This window comes from Equus quagga, chromosome 5, assembly GCF_021613505.1.
Source record: "Equus quagga isolate Etosha38 chromosome 5, UCLA_HA_Equagga_1.0, whole genome shotgun sequence".
Lineage (NCBI taxonomy): Eukaryota > Metazoa > Chordata > Mammalia > Perissodactyla > Equidae > Equus > Equus quagga.
The window spans coordinates 51889232-51913011 of record NC_060271.1 but is presented as its reverse complement, the minus strand read 5'-3'; the positions used below and the strand labels follow the sequence as shown (position 1 = coordinate 51913011).

At 49.5% G+C, this 23780-nt stretch overlaps 1 protein-coding gene across 4 annotated transcripts in view; it reads right to left on the bottom strand.

Annotated features, from left to right (window-relative positions):
- The window catches only part of UXS1 (UDP-glucuronate decarboxylase 1), a 96646-nt gene extending 73073 nt beyond the window's left edge, over positions 1-23573 (bottom strand). For 2 of the 4 annotated variants that reach the window (XM_046662048.1, XM_046662049.1), the window contains exon 1: positions 23395-23573. In XM_046662048.1, coding sequence (XP_046518004.1) covers positions 23395-23488 — 94 coding nt within the window. In that variant the 5' untranslated portion in view covers positions 23489-23573. The remainder of the gene's footprint in view (positions 1-23394) is intronic. The other 2 variants (XM_046662050.1, XM_046662051.1) reach the window with 2 other exon arrangements.
- Between the last annotated feature and the right edge of the window lie 207 nt (positions 23574-23780).

Sequence of the window (23780 nt, the reverse complement as noted above, 5' to 3'; positions counted from 1 at the left end):
CGGGCTGCCCTGCAAGACCAGGGGTTTTCTCGTTCACACCTGCAGTACCAAGCACAGGGGGCCCAGGGACCAACATTAGCTGAATGGAGGTCAAGGAACGGCTTCACTTTCTTACATTTATCCCGTGCTTAGTAGTTTTTATCTTCAGAAGTGCTAACAACAGTTAATCTTTAAAATGTTTTTATGTCAAGTGTTTTGGGCTTTCTTTTAAATTCTCAAAAGCTCCACCTGCTTTACTTTGGGGAGTGACAAGGACTCAGCACCCGGCACAGACCAGACACTCCGGCAGCAGGAAGGCCCAGCATCGCCGCAGACTCATCCGGGGAGAACGCGGCGATTTCCAGCAGGCGCGGAGTCCTGCTCCTGGTGCTCTGTGGAGAGAAGCCCGGACTGCTGCGGGGCATGGTGTTTAAAAGCCCAACGGTATTTAAAATCAACATTGCTTTTAGAATTTTGCAACCTGCTTGTTAATTTGACCCACCTTACTCAAAAGGATAGCTAGGAATTATTAATAGATGTACTCTATAAATAAAGGAACTAACAAAACTAAATTAAATCTATTACCTATAATACAAGGACTCAATATTAAGAACAGCAAGTATAAAAGAAAAAACACAGTCAATCACTGTTACTGACAAAGGTAAAAACCAAATTCCCTCACACAGCTCTCAAGACAATTTATTCTAATTTTTAACATAAATTTTAAAAATACTTTGTATGCAAACTGAGGCACACTGATTTTACGATTCTCATTATGTCTGTGTCTACACTTCATGCTATGCAGGGAAACCCAGTTCAAGAAAATCACAGAGAAGGGCCAGCCCTGTGACCTAGCAGTTAAGCTTGCCACGCTCCACTTCAGCGGCCTGGGTGTGGTTCCTGGGCACAGACCCACACTGCTCTGTTAGGGGCCATGCTGTGCCGGTGGCCCACATACTAAAAAACAGGCGAAGATTGGCATGGATGTTAGCCAGGATGAACCTTCCTCACACACGCACACATAAAATCACAGAGAAATTTTCACTTAGGGCAAAAAATTGAGTTATTTTAAAGAGTATGATTTAAAATGACTGTCCTTTTCCAATGAAGAAAATATTAAAATGCTAACCACTCTGTCATAGTCTCTACTAGGCTAACTTGGTTTCATAAATATTAATCAGCTATTACTTGAGAGAAATCTTTTTAGAACACAATTTCTCAATCTGAAGTCTGTGGGTCTCCATGGAGTCACGAACAAGTTTCAGGAAGTCCAGAGGGGGAAAAATCCTTGAAAGTCCACATAAAATTGTATGTCCATAGCTTTCAAAAATCCTCCAAAGAATTCAAGACCCCAAACAGGTGAAGAACCACCATTCACAATCCTTAAAAGCGTGGAGTTGTAAGAGGCGCATTTGTTTTAGAATAGGGATAAATTCAGTCCCGGAATGCTGGGCACAGAAAAAGTGCAGATCCTTCACCAGGAGCCCTGTTACCCTATTCCATGCACTGTTATCATCCTGGATCAGACAGAACTACCATTTCCACCTCACACCTGTACACTTTATTAAATGGCTGCAATACAGTTTAGCAGGTTTTTATCAGACATTCTGATGAGCATTTTAACATGAAAGCACATGGACTTTCATCCTCAGTCCTGGGAAGAAGCATGAAGTAACCCTGCCCTCTATGTGGGCACATGCCTGTGTAACAGGCTATAACAGGCAAGCCTGCAGGCAAGCATGGACAACAAGACAGCCCACAGGCCGGTGTGCCGTGGGCTCACCAACGTGGCTTAACGAGATCAGACAGTGTCAACTGCCAGGTAGGATTTGCGTCCTTTTTTCCGTGTTTCCTAAAATCCTTCCTCACTCATCCACCAGCCATGCATCCAGCAAAGTTGGTGTCTACAGATGCATGGAGAGGTAAGACTGTGCACAAAACTTCATGCCTCTGGTAGGCAACGTGTGCATGACATACAGGGAGGACCAAGAGAATAGGGCCAGAGACGGAATCCCAAAGGAGGCAAGACCCAGCTGACAAGAAGCAGGAGGGGTCCACCTGGGACCAGAGGGCAAACAGCCTGACCCTACTCGTGCAGAAAGTGGAGCACCAGGCACCTGCAAGACCCTGGGAACTTACCCAGATCACAAAGACTCAGTCCCGCAGGACAGGGCAGAGGGAGAAGCGGCATGCCCGCAGAGCACAGTCACCAGAGTAAAGGCAGGTCTCTTTTCTAAAATGCAGACATCTATTTACTGAGCCTCTGCCACAGCCAAGCAACACGTGAGGCAGGGCAGCAAAGGCTCCTATGCCTGGTGCCCTGTAGACTGAAGGCTCTGCAGGACCTAACAGTGACTGAAAATGGGGTTGGGGTGAGTGGGGTGTGAGGGGTATCTGCATTCTCCAGTCTCCACGGATAAAATCCAGCTTCCCAGGGCCTGCAAGGCCCCAAACGGTCTGCACTTCAGACCTCCTGAAGCCGAACCTCTGTGCAGGGATGGGGCATCACACTTGTCAAGTGCCCCAGGTGAACCTGGCCGCTGGGGAAGGTGGAGAGCCTCCACGCTAAGGGACCTCAAGACTGTCACAGCCACATCTCACCTATTGCCCACCTCTCTGTCCTTATAGTCCAGGATCAAGACATACCTGTCCCATGTAATTTCTCCAATTTGCCAAGCCTGTTCCTGCCTCAGGGCCTTTGCACTTCCTCCAAACAACCTCTTCATCTGCCTCCCTCTCTCTGTTCATCCAGGTCTCAAAAGACCGGGTAGCTACCTCAAAAGCTACCTTTCAAAGAGATCTTCTAACCAATCTCTCTGGAACAGCACCCCCACCCCCAGTCCTCTTCCTTCCCCCCCACACTCAGCCTGCTTTCTTTGTCTGAAAACAGCATTTATCACTAGCTAATATATCTACTTATCTACGAGTCTGTTTTCTGTCTAATTCCCTCCAAGAAAACGTAAGCTCCAAGCGGACAAAGATTTTCTGTTTGGTTCACTGCTGTCATTTATGGCGTTGAGATACATGCATGTAACATGTGCTCACAGACACCTGCTGAAAGAACGCACAACGGAATCTCTCCCAAATGACTGGGAGTCGCCGCTCTCAGGCAGGAGTCGGCACCTCTTCTCTGCAACGGCACACAGAGGACACAGTTCAGGCCTTGTAGGCCATTCAACCTCTGGAGCAGCTACTCGACGCCGCCACTGCAGGCTGACATGGTCATAGGTGACCTGTAAGAGCACAGCTGTGCTCCCACACGACTCTGTTCAAGGACGCTGAGAGCTGAACTTCGTGTCATGAAATTCCATTCTTTTTTTGACTTTTTTCAACTATTTAAAAATAATTAAAACTTCCTTAGCTCAAGAGTGGGCTGGATTTGGCCTCTGGGTCATAGTTTGCCATCCCAGCTCTAAGAGACAGCAGAATGAGGCAGCGCAATCGCAGCCCAGGGAGTTCTTGTCCTCAAGTGCCAAAGAGCCAACAGCCACCCACATATAACACACAGCAGAGAAGCAAAGGCTGCAGCCGCCCCAGCCCTCGGCGCGGAGAGGAAGAGGCAGGACAGTGAGCCCCGTGGATGGGTGGGGAATGTCTGCCGGGCTCTGAGGGAGAGGCCCCTGGAGGGTAGGGGAGGGGGCAAGGCCAGCAGAGGCCCCTGGACCGCAAGTGAGGCTGAAAGGGAGGGATGGGCTGGGACCGCTGTGTTCTTAACAAGCTCCCAGGGGATTCTGTTAATGAGCCACATACGGACGCCACTGTTTCACCTTTTGTAGCATCCCAAGACAGCCGGGTTCTGGCTGCTAGGGAATCAGCCACCACTCAGTGTGATGAAGGGCAGCTTGTGTTTCAGCATCACAGGAAGCAGGCAGGTGAGCAGCACATGGCCAAGGGAGAAGGTAGGGAGAGAGAAGAAGGCAGAGGCAGGCCTCGGGAGGGTCTCAGGCCAGGTGGTGTATCAGGGTGAGGTGGGAGAGGCCAGGCGGGGTTGTGACACAGGTGAAGTCACAAGACAAGAACACCAGAGATGGAGGGCAGCTGGCAGAGGGGATAATGGTCTGGGATATGCACACGCTCGCTTCGAGGCATCCTCCGGTGACCCAGGAAAAAGACGTCTAACAGGCGAGTAGAAACGGAGGCCAGAAGCCTCTGTGCACCCTGGCTGTGCACGCTGGAGGTGCAGGTGGGGACCCCTGAGGCTAGCAGGGCGAAGGCTCATTAAACCAGCGCTGACCTCTGCATCCAGCCAGGTGGAGGCCAAGCCCTGGGGGATCTCAGGATAGGGAGTGCAGCAACATCAGTGCTCTAACATTTACCCCAGGCGGGCCTTCCAGGCTCTGCTGTTCTAACCACAAGGTCATGTTACTACCTCCCCTTCACAGCCCAAGACCAGAGCCAAAAGGAGTAGCATGTGACTTGCTCAAGGTCACACAGCCACACCTGGGCCAAGACTTCCAAGTGTGAGCCTCATTCCAAGGTGTGTGTGGCCTGCCCAGGGCTCCAGAGTCATCCCCATCTCCATGCAAAAAAGGCATCTTGTTTTTCCCAATCTTGTCCTCTAAGGGAATCCCCTACCCTCAGAGGCTGTGTGTGACATGAGCTCAGACCAGAACTGAGCAACATTAACCTCAGAACACCCTTGGGGGCGGGGCGGACAAAGCCCTCAGAATGCTGAAAACACGCCGCATTTCGGAGTGAAGGGCAATTCCGCCTTCCACTTCTGAGGTCAAGAACACTTTAATTTAGAGAGGTATTCAAAATAGAAACCCTGTACAAACACAGGCACCCTGAGCTCATCTAAAATGACTATTATTTGCAGAGAAAGTTCCAGGAATGCTAAAGTATGACACAGCTGCACGCGTTCTGCTGTGACTCTGTTTACTGTTCTTCTCGAGATTTTCTAAGCGTTAATCGCAACAAAACGCCTCCACTGAGCTATGACTCGGTTTTCCTGCCAAGTGCTCGCTGAGAAGCTGTACAGTGTCATTGTGCGTTTTACAGAAAGGGGACCCTCCCTGGGAGCACTTTTAAACCTGGTCAGAAAATTCTTTGGCCTCCCATCAGGAGGCGGGGTGTCTGTGTCCTTCCCTCGAATCTGAATCCAGCGGACTTGTGACTGCTGTGAACACAGGGAAGAGCAGAAGTGACACTGTGACTGTGGAGCTGGTCATTAACAGGGTGCACTTCCACCTCGTTTGCTGGGACGCTGGCTCCTGGAGCCCTGGGCCTGTGGAAGAAGTGTGGCCACCCCGAGCCTAAACAGGCCACCACAGGGCCTCTGACAGCCAGTCCTGGCCGAGCCCTCCTCAGGGGACAGACTTGCCCATGAGGAAACTATCTGGAAGTGGATCCACCAGCCTCAGCTGTGACTCATCCAACTGAAGTCCCAGACGCCACGAAACAGAGAACAGCCATCCCCATTCAAACTGCCGACCCACAGAACCCGTAAGCATAATAAACGGTTGCTGCTCTATACCAGAGTTTTGAAGCAGTTGGTTAAGCAGAAAACAGAACCTGAACCAGAGAATACAGACGGGTATGGCCCCACCCCTTTATCTCCCGATGTCCCCATATTCCCAGGGCAGCCTGAATCACCCAGGATACGGGGCCAGAGGCAACTCCTTCCCACCCAGCACGTTCCCTGCAAGTGTAGAGCACCCTTCCTCTGTCAAGGACAGCTTTGCACAGAATGTCGCCTGGGGGAAAGTGGGGATCAAGGCTGAATCCTGGGGAAATCCCACCACCCCGGTCACCCATGCTGCCTCCCTCCATCTGAACAAAATACGAAACGCACCTGGGAAAAGTGCCCCATGCTCACCACCCACGACCCGACAATTCTAGGCCTGGAAGAGAGCAAATATTTGACTCACCTTGGGTAAAGTCTGAGAGTATATAACTGAAATGTTTTCAAAGCAGGTAAGAATATGCATGATTCTTGTAACAAGAAAAGCACCAAAAGATTTGTTTAAATGGATCAGAAGGTTCAAGTTAGCAGATATTACTATTTTTAATTCTTCAAATAAGAAAGGGGATGCACAGAAGTGAGGGAGCGCCCCAGCCTCCAGTTCCCACTAAAGAATGAGCTGCTAAGGGCCAGGCAGCAATAACACACCAGAGAGCAGCGGGCCCTGAAAGGGGCCCCCTGGCACCCCCCAACCCAAAGGAGCGAACCCCAAACCCCAAATCCTGCCCAGCCTCCTGGCCTGCGTCCACCCTGAGTGGCTGAACAGGATGAAAATCGTCCCAGATCAAAGGGCTACCTGGGGCCCCGAGCAGCCTCGGCAGACGTCCTGCCCTGCCACACCGCCCTGCTCCGGGCCCTCCCTGAGGAGAGAAGTAGAAGCAGGCGCGACAGCCGTGCTTTCAGCTCCCTGTGTCCCAGTGGCCGTCCCCAGCTTCAGCCATGAAGCACGGGCCAAGTGACTCATACCTCCCCACAGGCTTACCTCATAAAACCGCACCACATTCCCTGGGAAACATTTTTGCCCCAAGACGTTCCTTTTTATAAAGAATGGTTAAAAATCCAAGAAACTGTGGGCTTGGCAGACGACATCTGGTCCTTTAAAGAGTCTACCTGTAAAAATGTCACTACTAAGCGAGAAGGGCAACTTTGAAAACACATGTAGGAGAATCAATTTTTTGCTTTTTAAAACTATACACATTGCAAACTACACGCACGTATATTTATTCACAGAAGCAAGGCTGGGGACACGAGGTAAGAGCTTTCTATAATTTTGTGTTATTTTCATTTCTACGACTCACAGGAAGCCGGTTGGAAATACCACATTTTGACACAGTCTGTGAGACGCTGGTGTGTTCTGCCCAGTGCAGGCAGGGCAGCGCCACAGCTGCACGGTTTAGGGCGGCCTATGAAAATCCCCCTAGCTGGGGAGGCAGAAAAGCCTGGGATCCAAACCACCGACTCAGCCACGACCTCAAGGATATCTGCCATTCTGCTTCCAAAGCCTGGAGGGGAGAGACTCCTTCCACAGGGACCCTCTGGAGGCACACAGGACACGCAGCTGTGCAGACCAGAGCTACAGGAAGTGTCTCCCCAGAGCAGGGGTGCCTCCGGCACCCGGGAGCTGACCAGAAATGCAGATCCTCAGGCCCGACCAGGCTCCCCAGTCAGAAACTCTGGGGTGTGGCCCAGCAACGCGGTTTTAACAAGTGCTCCCGGTGACGTGGATCCAGCCACAGCCCAGGGACCTCTGCAGCAGACAGCACACCTTTGTCCTCCCAAGCTCAGAGCCCTAAGACACGTGTTTTGTGAAGATACCAGTGAAACGATGTGGAGGTGAGCCCTCTCCAGACACCCCCGCTACTCCAGGCACCATTCCAGATGTCCCCCTCCCTTCCTTCCCAGGCAGCTGGCAGACCCTTACAATTCTTCCTTCAGTGTCCCCCTCCATCCCTGGGCCAGCCCCCTGTCAGGCTCTGCCACTGCATTGACTGGACAACCTCTGTCACTGTCCTCCTGTTTCTGCCATCTCCACGTGGCGCTTCTCCCTTCTCACAAGGTGACTTATCCTGAAAGCTGTTGTTCCTGTCATTGTCCTGCTTAAGATTTCCAACCTCTCCAAACTATTTTGATGGCCCACTGTAATTATCAAAAAGTCCTGAGGGACTGACCCTGTGGCCTAGTGGTTATATTCGGCACTCTCCACTTCAGCGGCCCTGGTTGCTTCCTGGGCACAGACCTACACCACTCATCAGCAGCTACACTGTGATGGCGACCCACAGACAAAACAGAGGAAGACTGACAAAAGTGTTAGCTCAGGGAGAATCTTCCCCAGCAAAAAAAAAATCTTGAGCATATACCCCACATGTATGTATATGTAGCACTGCATTATGTTCATTATAACACAGAAGCAGAAAATTTAAAAGAATGAGGTAAAAAAGTATATATAAATATATACATGGAAGTCCTTGAATGTCTTTCCACAATGCTCCATGTAGGGGGTTCCATGGGCCCACCTCCCCCACCCTAATGCCAGTCCCACAGGATGTGTTCTGCTGGCCCTCACCCCCAGCCCACCCCCAATCCACCTGTTTCCATTCCTCCAGCAGCCACAGCAAGCCGGGCAGCATAGTCCTGAGCACACCCAGCCCTCCCCAGCCTTGCTAACTCCTGGAATGACTTTGGGTTTCTGATATCATCTGTGTGGCTCCCGATTATAGAATCACCAGCGCCTGATCAGAGATCTCGTCTCTCATGCAAAGCGCAGTGGCGCTGAGATAACACTTGTTCAGCACTGGGTCCCCATGAGCTTGACCGGACACACTTAGGAGCAGCAACTCTGCAGGACATTTGCTCTGCACAGCAAAGCCCTGGCATAACCACGGCATCCGACTCTCCCTCCTCCTACAGGTATCCAGCGCTCCCTCCTCGGCTCCCCCAGGCACCAGGCGCAGGAGTGCACCAGGCTCTCTCCAAACACAGGCCAATCCCCCTGCCATGCTGCTGGGCAGGACGGCTGAGGGACCACAGCCGACAGCCCCCAGCCTCATCTCCCACTACTCACAGTCTCCCACACTGCAACACTAAACCCCTCTGTCCGAGTCCACTGCACTTGCTCGGACTTCAACCCCTGGCCCTGCTCTTCCCCTTTTCACAAAGGCCCTGCCCCTCCACCTCCCCCAGTGGCAGGCTCTGTTCTGTCATCTTTCCAAACCCCGCGTGTGCCTTGCCATCTCTCAGATGCCCTCTCCGACCCCTTCCTGGTACCCCTGCAGAGCCTTACACTGCTTCTGTGTCTGCCTCCACACTGAGGTCAGGGTCCCTGTCCTATTTATCCTGGACATTACTGTGCCAGATAAATACTGTACCAGAATGAAGATGAAAATAAAACTAACACAACTGACCTTGAGAACCCAAGACAGTCTTTAAGGTAAAGCTTTAAAATTCCACCCTTGTGCACTGTTGGTGGGAATGTAAATTGGTGCAGCCACTATGGAAGACAGCATGGAGGATCCTCAGAAAATTAAAATAGAACTATCATGCAATCCAGCAATTCCACTTCTGGTATATATCCAAAGCGAACAAAAACACTAACTCAAAAGATGTCTGCACCCCCATGGTCACTGCAGCATCATGTACGATAAATAGCCAAGATATGGGAACAAGCTGATGTCCATCGATGGACAAATGGATAAAGAACATGTGGTATATATACATACACAATGGAATACTCTTCAGCCATAAAAAAATGAGCAAATCTTGCCATTTGCGATAACGTGGACGGACCTTGAGAGCATTATGCTAAGTGAACTGTCAGAGAGAGGAAAGACAAATACTGTATGATCTCTCTTACATATGGAATCTAAAAAAATCCCAGAAAAAGAGATCCAGCCTGTGGTTACCCAAGGCAAGAGGGGGTGGGGGGATTGGAGGAAGGTGGTTGAAAGTTACAAACATCCAGTTACACGATAAATAAGTCCTAAGGATGTGGTGTACAGCACGGCGACTGTACTGACACCGCTCTGTGACATACATGAAGGCTATTAAGAGTAAATCCTAAGAATTCTCATCACAAGGAAAAAAACTTTCTTTTTCTTTTTTTTGCTTTCTCTTTCTATTGTATCTATATGAGATGATGGATGGTAACTAAACTTATTGTAGTAATCATTTCACAATGTATCTAAGTCAAACCATTATGCTGTATACCTCAAACTTATACAGTGATGCATGTCAATTATATCTCAATAAAACTGGAAAAAATTCTAAATATTGAGTTACATCCTTAAGGTGCTTCACTCTTAGTCAAGAAAGCTGTAAGAACAACAGTTTGAAGGAACAGAATTCTCCCATCGGAAGCCCTCAGCCATGCAAAGCCTTCCTTTGACTTAAGTGAGGACATCCTAGGATATCCACCTGCCACGAGTGCTAAGCAGGCATTTAGATGAACTCAGTAGACATCTGCACTGAGAGACTATCTCCATATATCAGGCAAAAAAGCAAATCACAGAAAAATCAACGGTATAAAACCGCTTACGTTTTAAAAGCACCTAAATATATTTTATGAACACAGAATGCAAAGGAAACTATCTAGATGATTCATACAGTACTAAAGTGTCAACCAGTAACCCAGGGGAAGACATATAGGGTTAGCTGGAAGCGCAGAGCGGGGAGAGGGTCTTCCAATGCTTCCACGTTGTTTGGATGTTAAAATTAGGAATTGAGACCAAGCCTCAGAAAGAGAGGGAAATATCAATACCTCTTGCACCTTACTATCCAAACTGTAAACTACTCTTAACCACCAAATACCTTAGGTTCCAGCTTCTTCAACTCAACTCAGGACTCAGAGGCAACAACGTATCGAAAGAAAGCTATTTGTAGAACTTCCCTTTACCCGTAACAATGATGTGACTACTTCTTACAATGGAAACTAAGATATATTCTGTCAGCAAACCTTGACCTAAGAAAGTCACTCCCGCCTCTTCACAGCAGGATGCCAATAAATTTGTAAACATGTTCCACTCAAACATACTCTCAAGGATGTGGTGCACAGTATTACTATTCAATAAGTAAACATTCAAAAACCCCTTATCTGAAATACTAGACAACAGCATCAATTTGGAGAAGCAGGTAGAAAGAGAGAAAGCAAGCTGTCGACCACTCCTGATCTGCAGAAAGCAAAAGTGCATTTTACTCTTCGAATGACTAGACACAAACACAAACGACAAGAAGCTGGCTCTCCTTGCTCCCCTCCAACTTCACAAACACAGTAGATGGTTGGTGTGATACAGAGAAAAAGCAGCCACATTATTTCTTTTGTTTTTTTCCACTTAAACAGATGGAGGCTCAACCTAAGGAAAGTGGGAATATTTTCTCTCAAACAACAGGAAATGAAATAGACCTCCGCCAGGCTACCAAACGAATGCATCTCCTTAGTTTTCTGATGGAAAGAAGGAACAGATTCATTAAAGAAAAGGAGAGCAACACGGGGGACTCCTTCCCAGAGACCCCAGCCTCAGCCGGGAGGGCTGCCTGGAGAGAGGGCTGAGAGCCGCCCAGCCCTGCCTCCTCAGGATGCACACCGAAACTGACCCTGTGCTCTGCCCTGGACCAACCACTTCCCGGCGGAAGCACAAGTCAGGAGAAGAAGGCACGTCTCCAGCCCCACGCACGGAGCAGGCCACTCGATACACATCTGCTGCCAAGTCGACGATGAATCTGCTGAAAACTGCTGACAGCGACAGCTCTGCTGCAAACACTTCCTTTCCAACCAGCTTCGAATGAACACCACTGATGATAACGGTTGATGGATCTATTTTTAGAATGCTTACGGCAAAGAAAGCCAGGAAAAAAAAGGGCTTAAAGAAAACTAGCTAGGAAGAAAAAGCAAATTCAGACTCCCCACTACAACCTCCAGCGGAGGGAGGAGCTATCGTGTAACCAAACCCAGAACGTGAGGATAGGACACATGTCAAGTTATACTAACTTCTTTTAGAACGTAGAACATTATGATTAAGAACAAGATGGGAAAAAAATGTGTACATATAAGGATTAGGGCAAAAGGCAAAGGGAAAATTTTTCAAAAATGGAGCACAGCTTTGGGGTTAATTTTGCGGCTTGCTGTTGTAAAGTTGTTTTGTTATAATATACTTGCTATTGGATCTTTACTTAGAATGCTAAAGAGAAACTTGGTAGAAATAAAATTTACAAAAAATGTACAAAATCTACATCAGAGAAATTATAAAACTTACTGAGGGGCAAAACAAAAGATCCCACTAAATGAAGACATATCACTATTTTTGTACAAGAAGACATTTTAATATGCTAAAATTATGAGGATTCTGATTTTATCTTCTTTGCACTTCATTCTCTACTTTTTCCACATTGAGCACATTTTCCTGTTTCCAAATTCTTTTGTAATTTTTAATAATGATGGTTTTAAGCTGGCCTTTTCACCTTGCTCTTAAAGGGGTGGAGAGGGAAAGGAGGAGACGATCCAGGAGGGCCACCTCCAAACCACAGGGCCAGCTGGCAGGGACAGTGCGCTCACCGAGACAGAAGGACCCCGTCCACTGGCATGCCACAGCCAATGTGCAGGAAGGTGTGACACCCCACGTGACAAGGGCCACTGGGCGCTTTGCGCTGATGTCCCACCGGTGGCGTGGCCATCCACAGACACGGAACCATGGGGAATGGCTGTGTCTGTAGGTCACCCTAACACACTGCAAAAACATCAGCCTTCTACCCACAGCGTTTATCAGTGATGGCAAAGTCCAGGACAGCGGAAGGAAAGGGGACGTGGGGGGGACTGGGAGTGAGGGTGGCAGTGCAGAGGGGGGATGTGCTGGGGGGAAGTGGAGGGGCCTGGGGCTATGGGGGCTTCAGTGCAGACAAGCTGACAACCAGCCACCCGGGCCCAGCCCACTGTCTCCTCATTAGCCATGCTGGAGTCTAGGGAAAGGGGAGAGGGCCCCTACTACAGGGCCAAATGGGAGGACCAAAGGCAGCCTGACCACCCACCAAGAAGACAAGGGCGATGCCCCGATACCTCCGGTCCCGCCACCGTGCAGCACTCCATCAAGGCTGCCTCAAAGTGTGCCCTTTCTTTCAGGACATGTTTCACAAAAGCCTACACCCAAGCTAAACAATGGGTTGGTGCAGCCTTGGGGTTCCTCCAGGCTCCTCTACACCACCACCGAATACCACTGTAGCCACACTAAGAGCTGGGGCAGGTCGTGTAATTACTCTGTGCCTCAGTTTCCCCATCTATAAAATGGAGAGACCATCTCCCCCTCACACTTTGCTGCAAGACAGTAGGATGATCAAAGTAGGTCACTCTTGCTGGGGGAGGGGGGCCGGGGCACAAGTGGAAGCCTAAGGAGGACCCAGAAAGCCTGGGGGGTGGGAGGTAGGGGGGTGGGAAGGCTTTCAATATATTAAGCACCCAGGATAGAAATTTTTTCTTTAAATAATTAAGATGTACTGGGACTAAGAGGAGCAGGGCATTTAAAATTAAATTCGATACTACATCATCAAAAGAAACTAAGAGGAGGAAAAGAACTAAGACCCTGATTTGGCTACATACAAGTTTTGCGGCAAACCACTGCTGATGAGGACCCCACATCACTCACAGCTGATGACCATTTCCACAAGAACTGTCGCTGGCCCCATGACGAGTGTCAGATTAATAGGATTCTCTCACTTGATTACGACTGAGCTGTCCCACACCTTCAGTGTTCTGTTGCTGATACAACACACTGTCTGCTCATATCTTTAAAAACAAATAAATAAACAAAAGCTATGTCACCTACGTTACGTGTGCCAACTGAATTCCAATTTAGAAACAGCATGTTTTGTTTTCAATTTCTGAAAATACCATAAAAAAGTGCAAAGATACTAAGAATAAATTGCAAAATCTCACCACTCTAACAAAATTGTGTTCATTTTCCAGAACACTCAGACTCCTGAAAATGACTACTATGAAGGGGTTCAGGTGTTCCCTGTGTCACTTTACTTCACTTATTTTGGTTAGAGCAATAAAAAGCTTAACCAGAAAGTAAAAGAAACTGATGGGTTAACTTGAAATTCACTCCTTGCCCTTCTAAATGAAAGGTAGACAGGGAAAACCTTGGCCCACCCTGGGAGAAGCACCCGCTTGCCCGCTGTCACTGCCCCTCCCACCTGAGGACCGTCCCTCCATCAGGTTACACTATGACACCCACAGCTGGAAATAGTATTTTTTTCCCAAGTGTCTCCTCAACTATAGCTATATTCCTTTAAAGAAACTGTTTCAATTCCTCATAGTATCCTTTAAAAGGGATTATCTACAAGGCATATCCATTCTCTAAGTGGAAAAAGATGAAACAGCAGGGTGAGACGACTTGTCCCAAGTTATGGGATGAGTGGAACCAGGGCAAGTGAAACCACCCCTTCCAGATGAGAGGCAACCCTGAATCACCCACCCCTCGTCTATCCCTCAGAAACTCTGAACAGCTACAAGAAAAGCACTTGAAGCAGGCATTAACGTGGGTTCAGCACACGTGGGGAAGCTGGAAACTGGCCTTGCCTATGAGATTCATCAAAGTCCTTCAACTTCACAACAGACACGCTCCTGATCTCTTGGCCTACACAGCGGTCACACACACCAGGGGTAAAATCCACCAGCATTATCTCCAAAAGGTAGGGAGATGCACAGAGCAGAGTGCTATATTCAGTATAGAGAGGACACCCCAAAACGCAAAACTGATTCTATCTGGCCCTACCCTAATGTTTGACTGTTTAGGGCATGTTCACCAGAATCCCTACCACCTCATGAACTCTCATCAAACGTTCACTCATCTCACTGAACAAAGTCCGTGTCGGGTCAGACGTCAGGTTCTGCCCTCATGGACCCAAAGGACTTCCGCTCCTTGAGCCCTGTCCCCTCCATGCCTAAGGTCAGGGCGGGCCCCTGCCTCCAATTCCACTGGCCATCCTCTAAACACCACTGCCCAGGCCCTGAGGGCGTCCGCATTCCTTCACAGCCCCTGGTCTCATGTCTCACTGAATACCTTGACCAGTTCCTTAAGAACTACATGGGGAAACAGGAAAACTGTTGAAAATAAAGATCCGCAGGTCTTATAACCTGTTTCTACCCTCAGAACAATTCTGACACCAAATGCGTGGGGTTTTTCCACACAAACAACCAATTCTCCCACTCTCTGGACACAACTAGGTGTCCAATAATCCAATCCTGACACTAACGACCTGGTGTTAGCATCAGACCCCACAGGTTAAGGGCAGGGTCCCACAAGACTGCTCCCCACCTCAGACGCTGATGTCAAGTCCCAGAGGCCACCCAGACTTGTGACGAACTGGCTCTAAATTAGGGGTTCCCACGATCCCCTCCTTGGGTTCAATAATCTGCTAGAATGGCTCACAGAACTCAGGAAAACAGTTTACTTACAATTACCAGTTGGTCATAAAGGATACAATTCAGGAAGAGAGAAATGGAATAGATGCACAGGGCAACACACGGGGGAGGGACTGGAGCTTCCACACCACTTCGGGTGCACCACTCTCCCAGCACCCCCTCATGTTCACCAACTGGGAAGCTCACATCTCACTTTCAAGAGTTTTTAGAGAACTCAGTCCTCCTCCTGGAGGTTGGTGGGAGGGGCTGAAGTGCCAACCCTCTAAGCACATGGCTGGTCTTTCTGGTGACGAGTGCCATCCTGAGCTACCTACGGGTCCCTCCCTGAGTCACGGTATTGGCATAAACTCAGGTGTGCTCAAAAGGGGCGCATTAGGAAAAATAAAAGACTCCTATCACTCAGGAAGAGCTCGGTGCCAGGAACAGAGACAAAGAGCAGATATATTTTTTCCTATACCACACCAGGCACGAGAAAACAGTTGCGGTTTACTTCATAAAGACCAGGTAACATCCCCAATATATAAGGAGTTCTTAAAAATGAGGGGAAAAGACAACCGAAAACTCAACAGAAAAATAGGCAAAAACCTGAACAGTTCTCAGGAAAAGATAGGTTAATAGGCCTCAAACACTGGAAAAGATGCTTAATGACACTCATAATACGAGAAATGCAAATTAAAACAAGGAGGTACCATTTTTCGGATTGGTGAAAAATTCAAACATTTGTCAGCACACTCTTGGGGAGGCTGAGAGGAAACAGCTGCTCCCCCATCGCTGACGGGAGCATGTGCACAGGCCCACGCCCTGCTGAGTATTCGTAACAGCAAAATATCTGAAATCACTTAAATGCCGCCCATAGGAGATGGATCAGATAAGCCGCAGAGCGCACACACAGGAGTACCACGCAGCTGAGAAACGGAACGAAAGCGATCTGCTCCCTGACACGGAGGGCTTTCCGGGAAATGCTGAGCAGGAAAGAAAAAGAGAGGAAAAGAGTCTATACGGTACATTACCTTTTCGGTAAAAATGAATAACTGTGCATGTATACACACAGACTAATGCCTGTACCTGCAAAAAGAAATGTAGGATGGATAAAATAGGCTAATAAAAATGGGAACACGGTGGAGAGGCCGGAAACTTGTTGCAGTTTCCAGCCTCTGAATATAACTTTTTATATAATTTGACTTTCAACCATGTAAATGGTTTACATACTCTAACAATCAGAAAGAAAAAAGCAAATCCTAAAATTGAACACAAAAAGAAGAACATGAACCTACCTTGTAGGAGGCATAGGAAAAAAATTCCTTTAAGCAGCTTTTGAACACAACACTCGAAGTGTACATTCTTAGTGGGCTATAGTCTCAGGACCAAAAGAGCTACGAAGAAATTCTGAGTCTTCTTAAGTTTGTTGTTGGTGGTGGCAGTGACGGAGTAATTCTGAAACCGTCTGTATGGTAGCAGTACGGAGCAAATGGGGTTTTTACTGATGTTAGAAACAAGATTTTCATTGTGGGGAAATAGGAATCAGCACTATGGAATGGGGAAAGGTATGCAAGAAACCTGTTATGATTCAACTTGGGGGTATCGGTCGGCATAAACTCATGACTGGAAAAAATACGTACATTTCCAGGTTCTGTCTGGTGAAAGAGGCAGAAGCAGTGACACTTCAACAGCAACGGGCAGGCCAGTGCTCAGACCCTCACTCCTAAACGTGCTCCCCCGAAAAGAAGCAGGGCTCCGTGGAGAAACACCCGATTGCAGGTTTGGGGCAGGGAAAGAACAAGATGACCTGGAGCACCTGGGGATCAAGAAAGTGCTCGAAGACTAAAAGAATCTGTGAGTCCACAGTGATTTAAACAAAGGGGTGGGGCGTGTGAGTTGGTTGGTGGTCCCCCAAAAATATGTCCTCATCCTAATTCCTAGAAAGCAAATATGACCTTACTTGGAAAAAGGGTCTTTGCAGATGTAATTAAGGACCTTGAGAGCAAAAGATCATCTGAGATTATCCACTTGGACCCTAAAACCAGTGATAAGTGTCCTTACAAGGGACACAGGGGAGATCTGACAGACAGAAGAGAAGGATGCAACGTGACCAGGTGTTGTACCAGAAAACGCATCTGTGAGAGGAGGGATGCGTGACAGGCCTCCAGGCTTCAACCCAACACCGGCGACAGTGGGACACCCCCGGCGCAAGGCAAACCAACAAGCATTAGTGTAAGAAATGCTTGACCGAGTTTAATCATAAGGAAACAATCAGATAAACCCAGAATGTGGGACATGTGACAGGACAAGAGGCCTGGGCTTTTTTAAAAGGTAAATGTCATAAGAAACGAAAACAGTTTAGAGACATAACAGGCAAATGCAACACGTAACCTCTGACTGGATCCCAGATTTAAAAAAAAAACCCACAAAAGGCTGTAAAACACATTTATGGTACAACTGGGACAAATTCAAATGCGGACTGCACAATAAATGGTAGTTATGTTCATTTTTAGAGTATGATAATGGTGATGAGATTATTAGAAGAATGCCTTCACTCTTGAGACACATATTAAAGCATTTAAAGTTTAAATATTATGTCTGCAACTTTCAAATATTTCAACATAAACAAGATATTAAAAACACAGAGAAAGAGCAAATGTGGAGAAAAAGAACTGGTGACTGCAGGTGGAGGGTTATTTGGGTGTTCACTGAGTTATTCTTTCAACAGGAAGAACAGAAAACAGGTGTGAAATTCCTAACACTTTTTTGAGGGTTCAGCACAATTTCCAGGTTGCCTCCCAACTCCAGGGAGGGAGGGAGGAAGAGGCGGGCTCCTATCCCCGACGCCCAGGCAGGGGCCTGGGGGCCTGCACCCACCCTGTGCCCTCTGATTCCCAGCTCAGGCTCATCTGGAAACACCACCCATGCTATCGGATCTTCCCTATCTTTTCTCCCCGGAGTCAGCTGGCACCGGGAGGGCGTCTGAGTCGCTGTGTCCCCTCCCCGGCCGCAGGCCAGCGAATGTTTAATGAGTGAATTTATGAGGCCATCATCAGTCATGTGGGGCTGATTAGATTCAGGACAATGCTACCCCAACCCAAGGCCCAAATCAGAGAAGTCTGTTATCAAACAGGCAAAGCTAACACTTATAAAACATGCTTTTATATGGTTTTCAGGGTTTAATTTATTCTCTTTTCAGTGGAATAATGGGAACAAGAAAGAAAGGTACCACACAAAAAATTTTTTGTAACTATATATGGTGACAGATTTCTTGTGGTGATCATTCACAATATATACAAATATAGAATCACTATGTTGGACACCTGAAACTAATAACAGGTTACTTGTCCACCATATCAATAAAGAAAGGTACCAGAAATAAAATGTCATGAAAACAAAATCCATCATGCACCAAAAATTAAATAAACATTACTAGATGTCACAACTCTGGTCTCCGAGAGCTGGAGGTGAAAACATATGGCTCCTAAACTCCACTAGAATGTCTGAAAAGAGATTTCTTTTTTGCTCTTAAGGTATAACCCTAGGTGGACAGGGTAAAGGGAAATCAAACGCTGCTGGAAGGTGAAAAGAAGATGGACGAGGACAGAGGAACTAAGCGAACCTGAGGAGAGCACTGGGAAAGGCCGGGCTGAAGCCGGGCAGGGTGGACAATGGGCATGCTGGAGCGCCTGGAAATGGAGGGACAAGGCAGGAGGCTTGCCTTTCAAATCTGTCCAAACAGCAGCACGACTGCCAGCTGCACTCCCCGCCAGGGCACAAGATGGGCAGCTCCATCTCTGCAGAGGGTAGGACAGGGGTCTGGGACTGGGGAGTCCCCGGCCAAGTGGGACGACGCGCAAGGTACTGCTCAGCCCGGCAGCCCTGTCCCCACTGGGCACCAGACATCAGGCAGCCGGGCTCCCCGCCAGCAGGGGCCTGGGAGAGCCGCGGCACCCCAGCTGGGGACTGATAGTGCTGTGGGCGGGCGGGGGCCCAGGCCACTGTGGCGAGCAGTGCACCCAGCGCAGGCCCGGCCCCAGCGGCCACCCTCACCCACCGGCACAGAGCACTGGGGCGTGGTGACCGGGGAAAGGAAAACCGGACAGACAGCACCGCCAAGAGAAGAGGCCTGCACCAGGACCACATTTTCTCAGTTTAAAACGCCAAGAGCAAAAGAGAACTCTTAAAAATGAAAAATGATAGCAAAAATTTAAAAATTTTTAAAAATCACTAGAGGAGTCAATACAAAGATGAAGAAGTTTCTAAGTTTCCAAAAGGTACAGCAAAACCTTAAAATGTCAGAATAGGAAATAAAAGGACTGGACAAGCCAATTCTATTTCAGCATAATAGTAATTTCAGAAGGAGAAAATGGAGGGGAGGAAATAACCAAAGAATAATTCAAGAATATTCCCAGAACCAAAGAATAAGAGTTTCTGCATCACACAGCTCAAAAGTGGCCAGCAAGAGGCTGCAGACGCGCCACAGCAGGGGTGGGCTCCTGAACACTGGGCACAGTCAGGGCAGGCTTTGTCAAGCTGTGGCCCCAAGCCACCCGAGACCCTCAGAGGCTTAACCCAAAGACGCCTCTTCAAGCTCATGCCACTCTGCGGCCTGGGGCAGGGGCTCTGCACTGAGCGCCACCATCTTGAATGCTGCTGGTCATCAAACCAGAGGGGAAAAACATGTTCACAACCAAACCCTGGGACCCGAAGTGAGCCGGGCACCCCACGCAGCTTCCAGGCACAGTGATCACACAAGGCCACCAAGAGTGAGGCAAGGCCAAGGGCAGAGAGCTAGAAATGTATGGGGAACGATGATTACCATGGGCAAAAAGATCTGCACCCTTTCAGAAGGAGAACCCCAGCCCCACAGAAAGAGACTGGCCGGCCACTCCCATCAACACTAGATACCAGAAGGGAATGGAACAATGCCTGAAAATTCTGAAGGAAGCTTTTTCTAGAATTCTCCATTATCAATCTATCAATTAAGTGTGAAGACAGAAAGACACTTATGGACAAAGTCTCACAATTCTCCCGTGCACATCCAAGTGAAGTTACGAGGAAGTCATGGGAACAGATCTGTGATGGGCAGCTCCAGGCCAATGGCGGGGGAGGGGGTGCAGCGGTGCTGAGGCTGGAGGCACAAGGTCCAAAGGCTCTGGGGGCCCTTCTTCCTCTGTGTCCCAACAAAGGTCCTGATGCTTCCCAGAATCTCAGCAGGAAGACACAGACAATGACAAAGCGTCTGGAGTTGAATCAGTAACAGTACATAGCAAAGTATATTAAAAAAGAAAACAAGCCAATTAGTTCCAGGGAAAACAAAAAGTAACATCCAGCATGGCTCACTACGGAGAGCACTTTACTCACACACATAAATACTAAATGTTGAGCTCCTCAAAATGACACCACATCTACACGGGGGTGGGGAGCATGGGTTCAGAGGAGAGGAAAGAGAATAAACAATCTTTTCTCAAAGAAGAAGGTCACTAGCTAATATCCATAAATGAACAACCGAGAAGCATACGATTCTACGGCACAAAAACAAATATACCCAAATACTGAAATAATCAGCTAAGAGAAGTTAAGCACTTGCCTCTGGGCAGCGGGAAGAGAGGCGGGGGATTCTATTCTGCCTAACAAACCCTGCAGAGGCTATTTGACTTTTTAAACTTTGTGCATATTAAAAAACACTAAAGGTAATTGGAGCTGCATCTCTGCCTAGGGAACCGCCTAGTAGGTTGGCATGATTTTCAAACAATCAGACCTCTGAGTTCTTCCAATGAACTAATAGAACTGATCTAAGCAAGTGCTACAAGCGCTCAAACACCACAGACACAGTCCGTCTTCAAGGATTGTGAATTTTATTGAGATGAAAACATATGCACGGAAAAGAAATCAAGTGCAATGCAAGCCGGCATAGGCTCACTCCCCTAGGCGGGGTACAGAAGGCTTATGTGACAGCAAGAAGGGAGACTCTCGGCCAGGGAGGCAAAAAAGACTGAGAAAGGTGTACGGAGGTGGAATGAGAAAGACTAGAGGAACCTGAGAGGAACAGGGAGAGCATTTCTAGAAGGTGATTGGCTAACAGTGAGGGTGTGTAATCTGGCAGCATGGACAGTTTCTGCAAACAGAGGTGAGATTTTACTCATAGGGAGGACAAGACTATTAATAAAGAAGAGCAGAGACTAGAAATCACAGGCATCACTGTTGACTTACACTTTCAGAGTCCTTGCACACCGTCAGTCAGGAGCGCTGTAACGTTTTTCCTGCAAAGTGTCTCTGATTTACCATCCCTGCTCATTAGGAGCACTGCTTCCACCCTAGTCTTAGACCCCCCCCAGCTGAAATCTCCACTTCAGAAGATGGCCCAAGGCCACTCCCAGGCCTGCCTGCTCGCCCCTAAGTACCCCGGCAGCCTCATCACTGTACTTCGTTTTCCCACTCTAACACTAGCCTCCTTTGCATTCCTAGAATACTCCGTGCTCTGGGCTGCCACAGGACCTCTGCACATGCTGCTCCTTCTGCAACACATTCCCTCCTATGTCTCCCTATTAACTCCTTTATATCCGCCAATTCTCAGCTTAAGCCTCAATTCCTCGTGGAAACAAACGTCCCTGATTGCTCTAACCCAGGAGTCCCTGTCATAAGCTCTCACACATTCGTTTCCTTCATAACAGCCTGTAACGTAACCTGCCTTTGAGTGATTAATCCAATTCATGGCCACCTCCCCTTGTGGGCCAGTGGGGTCCCCATACCGCAGCCACACTTCCCAGGTGAAGCTACCAGAAATACAAATTGTCAGGCACACCAAGACCTGCGGATCTGAAACCTGAGGTGGGAGGCAGCACTGTGCCGAAAACCCTCCGGGTGAGGCAGATCCACACTCCAGCTCCAGAACCGCTGCCTGACTCCATGGGGCACAGCACAGGCGTCTGCACTCCCTGGTGTCCCCTGGCACCAAAAACAGCGACAGACAACAGTAAGGACTCCATAGGATTTCCTGATTGAATGAATGGTGAAAAACTTTCCATGGCTCCCTAGATCCCTACCTTCTTAAGTCAAAGCCCCTCTGTCTACCTGTAGAAGTCCCCACAATCAACACTGAACCTGCTGCAGACCTGGCTTCTAGCCCCCAGCACCCTGGCCTTTTCTGGGTTCAAAACATGGCTCTCTATAGCTTATAATCTGTGTGAACATCTGTACATTTTCCTAATTTCTCTTGGCCTTAATTTCCTCACCTCAAAAAATGGGAATAATCATATTTCCTATTTCCTAGGATTGCTGAGATAATAAAATGAGAAAGGCTCATGCCTACACATATATGGTAAGCTCTCAACAAATTCAGGTATAATTATTATCATTGTCATAACAATAATTATGCAATTTTAAGTGGTCTTTCCTCAGGTCTCAGCTTTCTTGCTCCAGACTGACCACACACACTTCAGACTAGCTCTTCCTCCAGGCAAAGGACTCACATCTAACACCCATTCTGGCCTGAAAGCTCGCCTAGCAACCAGCAGCCCTGCTGGTGCTTCCTAGTTCCACCTCCTGGAAGAGCTGGGCTGGACCAGACAGGCTGGCTCTTAACCACACGTCTTCCTAAAACTCCGCTGAAGTCACTTTCCTGAGTCCACTCTCACCTCGGGAAGCAGATCTTGGTAACCCAACTCGTGAGCAGGTGGTTTCATTTCAGTATGTGTCTGTCTGGTGGCTAGGATTCAAACGGAACTCACACTGGGAGCTATTTCTGGTCCACTTTGGTACTTGGTAAGGTATTAATAGCAGCAATTAAAATACATTCCCATCGAATGGATCTTAAAAAGAAAAAGGACGGTTTCTGCCTCTAAGAAGACACAGGGTCCACCACCCGCCTGCAAATCGCCCCTCCTGCCCCGTCTCGGGCAGCAGCGGTGAGGAATGACAGAAACGAGAACGGCACGCGCCAGCGCCGCCCGGGTCTCCGCGCTGCGCCTCGGGGCTGGGCCGGGCCGCCCGGCCGGGAGCGCCCACCCGCCGCGCCCCGGGGACCCCGCGCCGGACGCCCGGGCGCGGTGGCGGGCCGGCAGCACTCGGCTCCCCAGGAGTTAAACGCTGAGTAATTTTCCCGCGGAGCACACAGTAGGAGCCGGGCTCCGCCAAGGACAACAGTATTTTTATCCTACTTAACCAACGCGGCGCGCGGCCCGGCTGTCCCCAGGGTGTCCCCGCGCCGCACGCTCCGAATCGCCGGCCGGACCCTCTCCGGCTCCCGGGCGACGTGGACGGCAGTGCCGGCGTCAGGGCGGGGGACCGGGCAGCGGGCGGGGGCCGTGGCGCGGGGTCGGCCGAGGACGGCGGTCACCGCGCAAGGGCCTAAGCGGGCGAGGGGCTGCCACCAAGTTGGCCAGCTGCTCTGCCGCGAGAGTGGAAGCGGGAGAGGGGTCCGCACCCCGGAAGAGGGTGGGAGCGGGCAGCGCAGGTCCCGCCGGCGAGGGAGGGAGACCGGGCCGCACACCGCCCGCCGCCCCCGGCCCGCGCGGCGCCCGGAATGAATGGGGCTCGCCCACCGGCCGCGGCGCGCACTCACAGGCGACGTAGGCGAGCAGCGCGACGCTCAGCAGCAGCTTCATCCTCCTGCGGCTGACGGCAGACACGAGGCGCAGCAGCGCCTTGCTCACCATCCCCGGGGGCCTCGCCGGTCCAGGGCCCTGCCGCGCGGGGGCCCGCCTGCTGCACAAAGCGCGGCGGCGGCGGCGGCCCCGGAGAGCCCCGCCCCCGCCGCACGCCCCGCCCCGCCCCCGCCGCCGGTTTCCTGCCGGCCGGACTACCGCGCACGCGCGACCCCGCCTCTGCCCCGCCTCCTCCCTCGCCTCCCCACGCCCCGCCCCCCGCCTCCTCTCCCCGCAGGCGCAATTGCCGCTGCTCGCCCCTAGGTTTTCGAAGAATGTGGCTGGGAGGGCGGCGGCGCGGCGC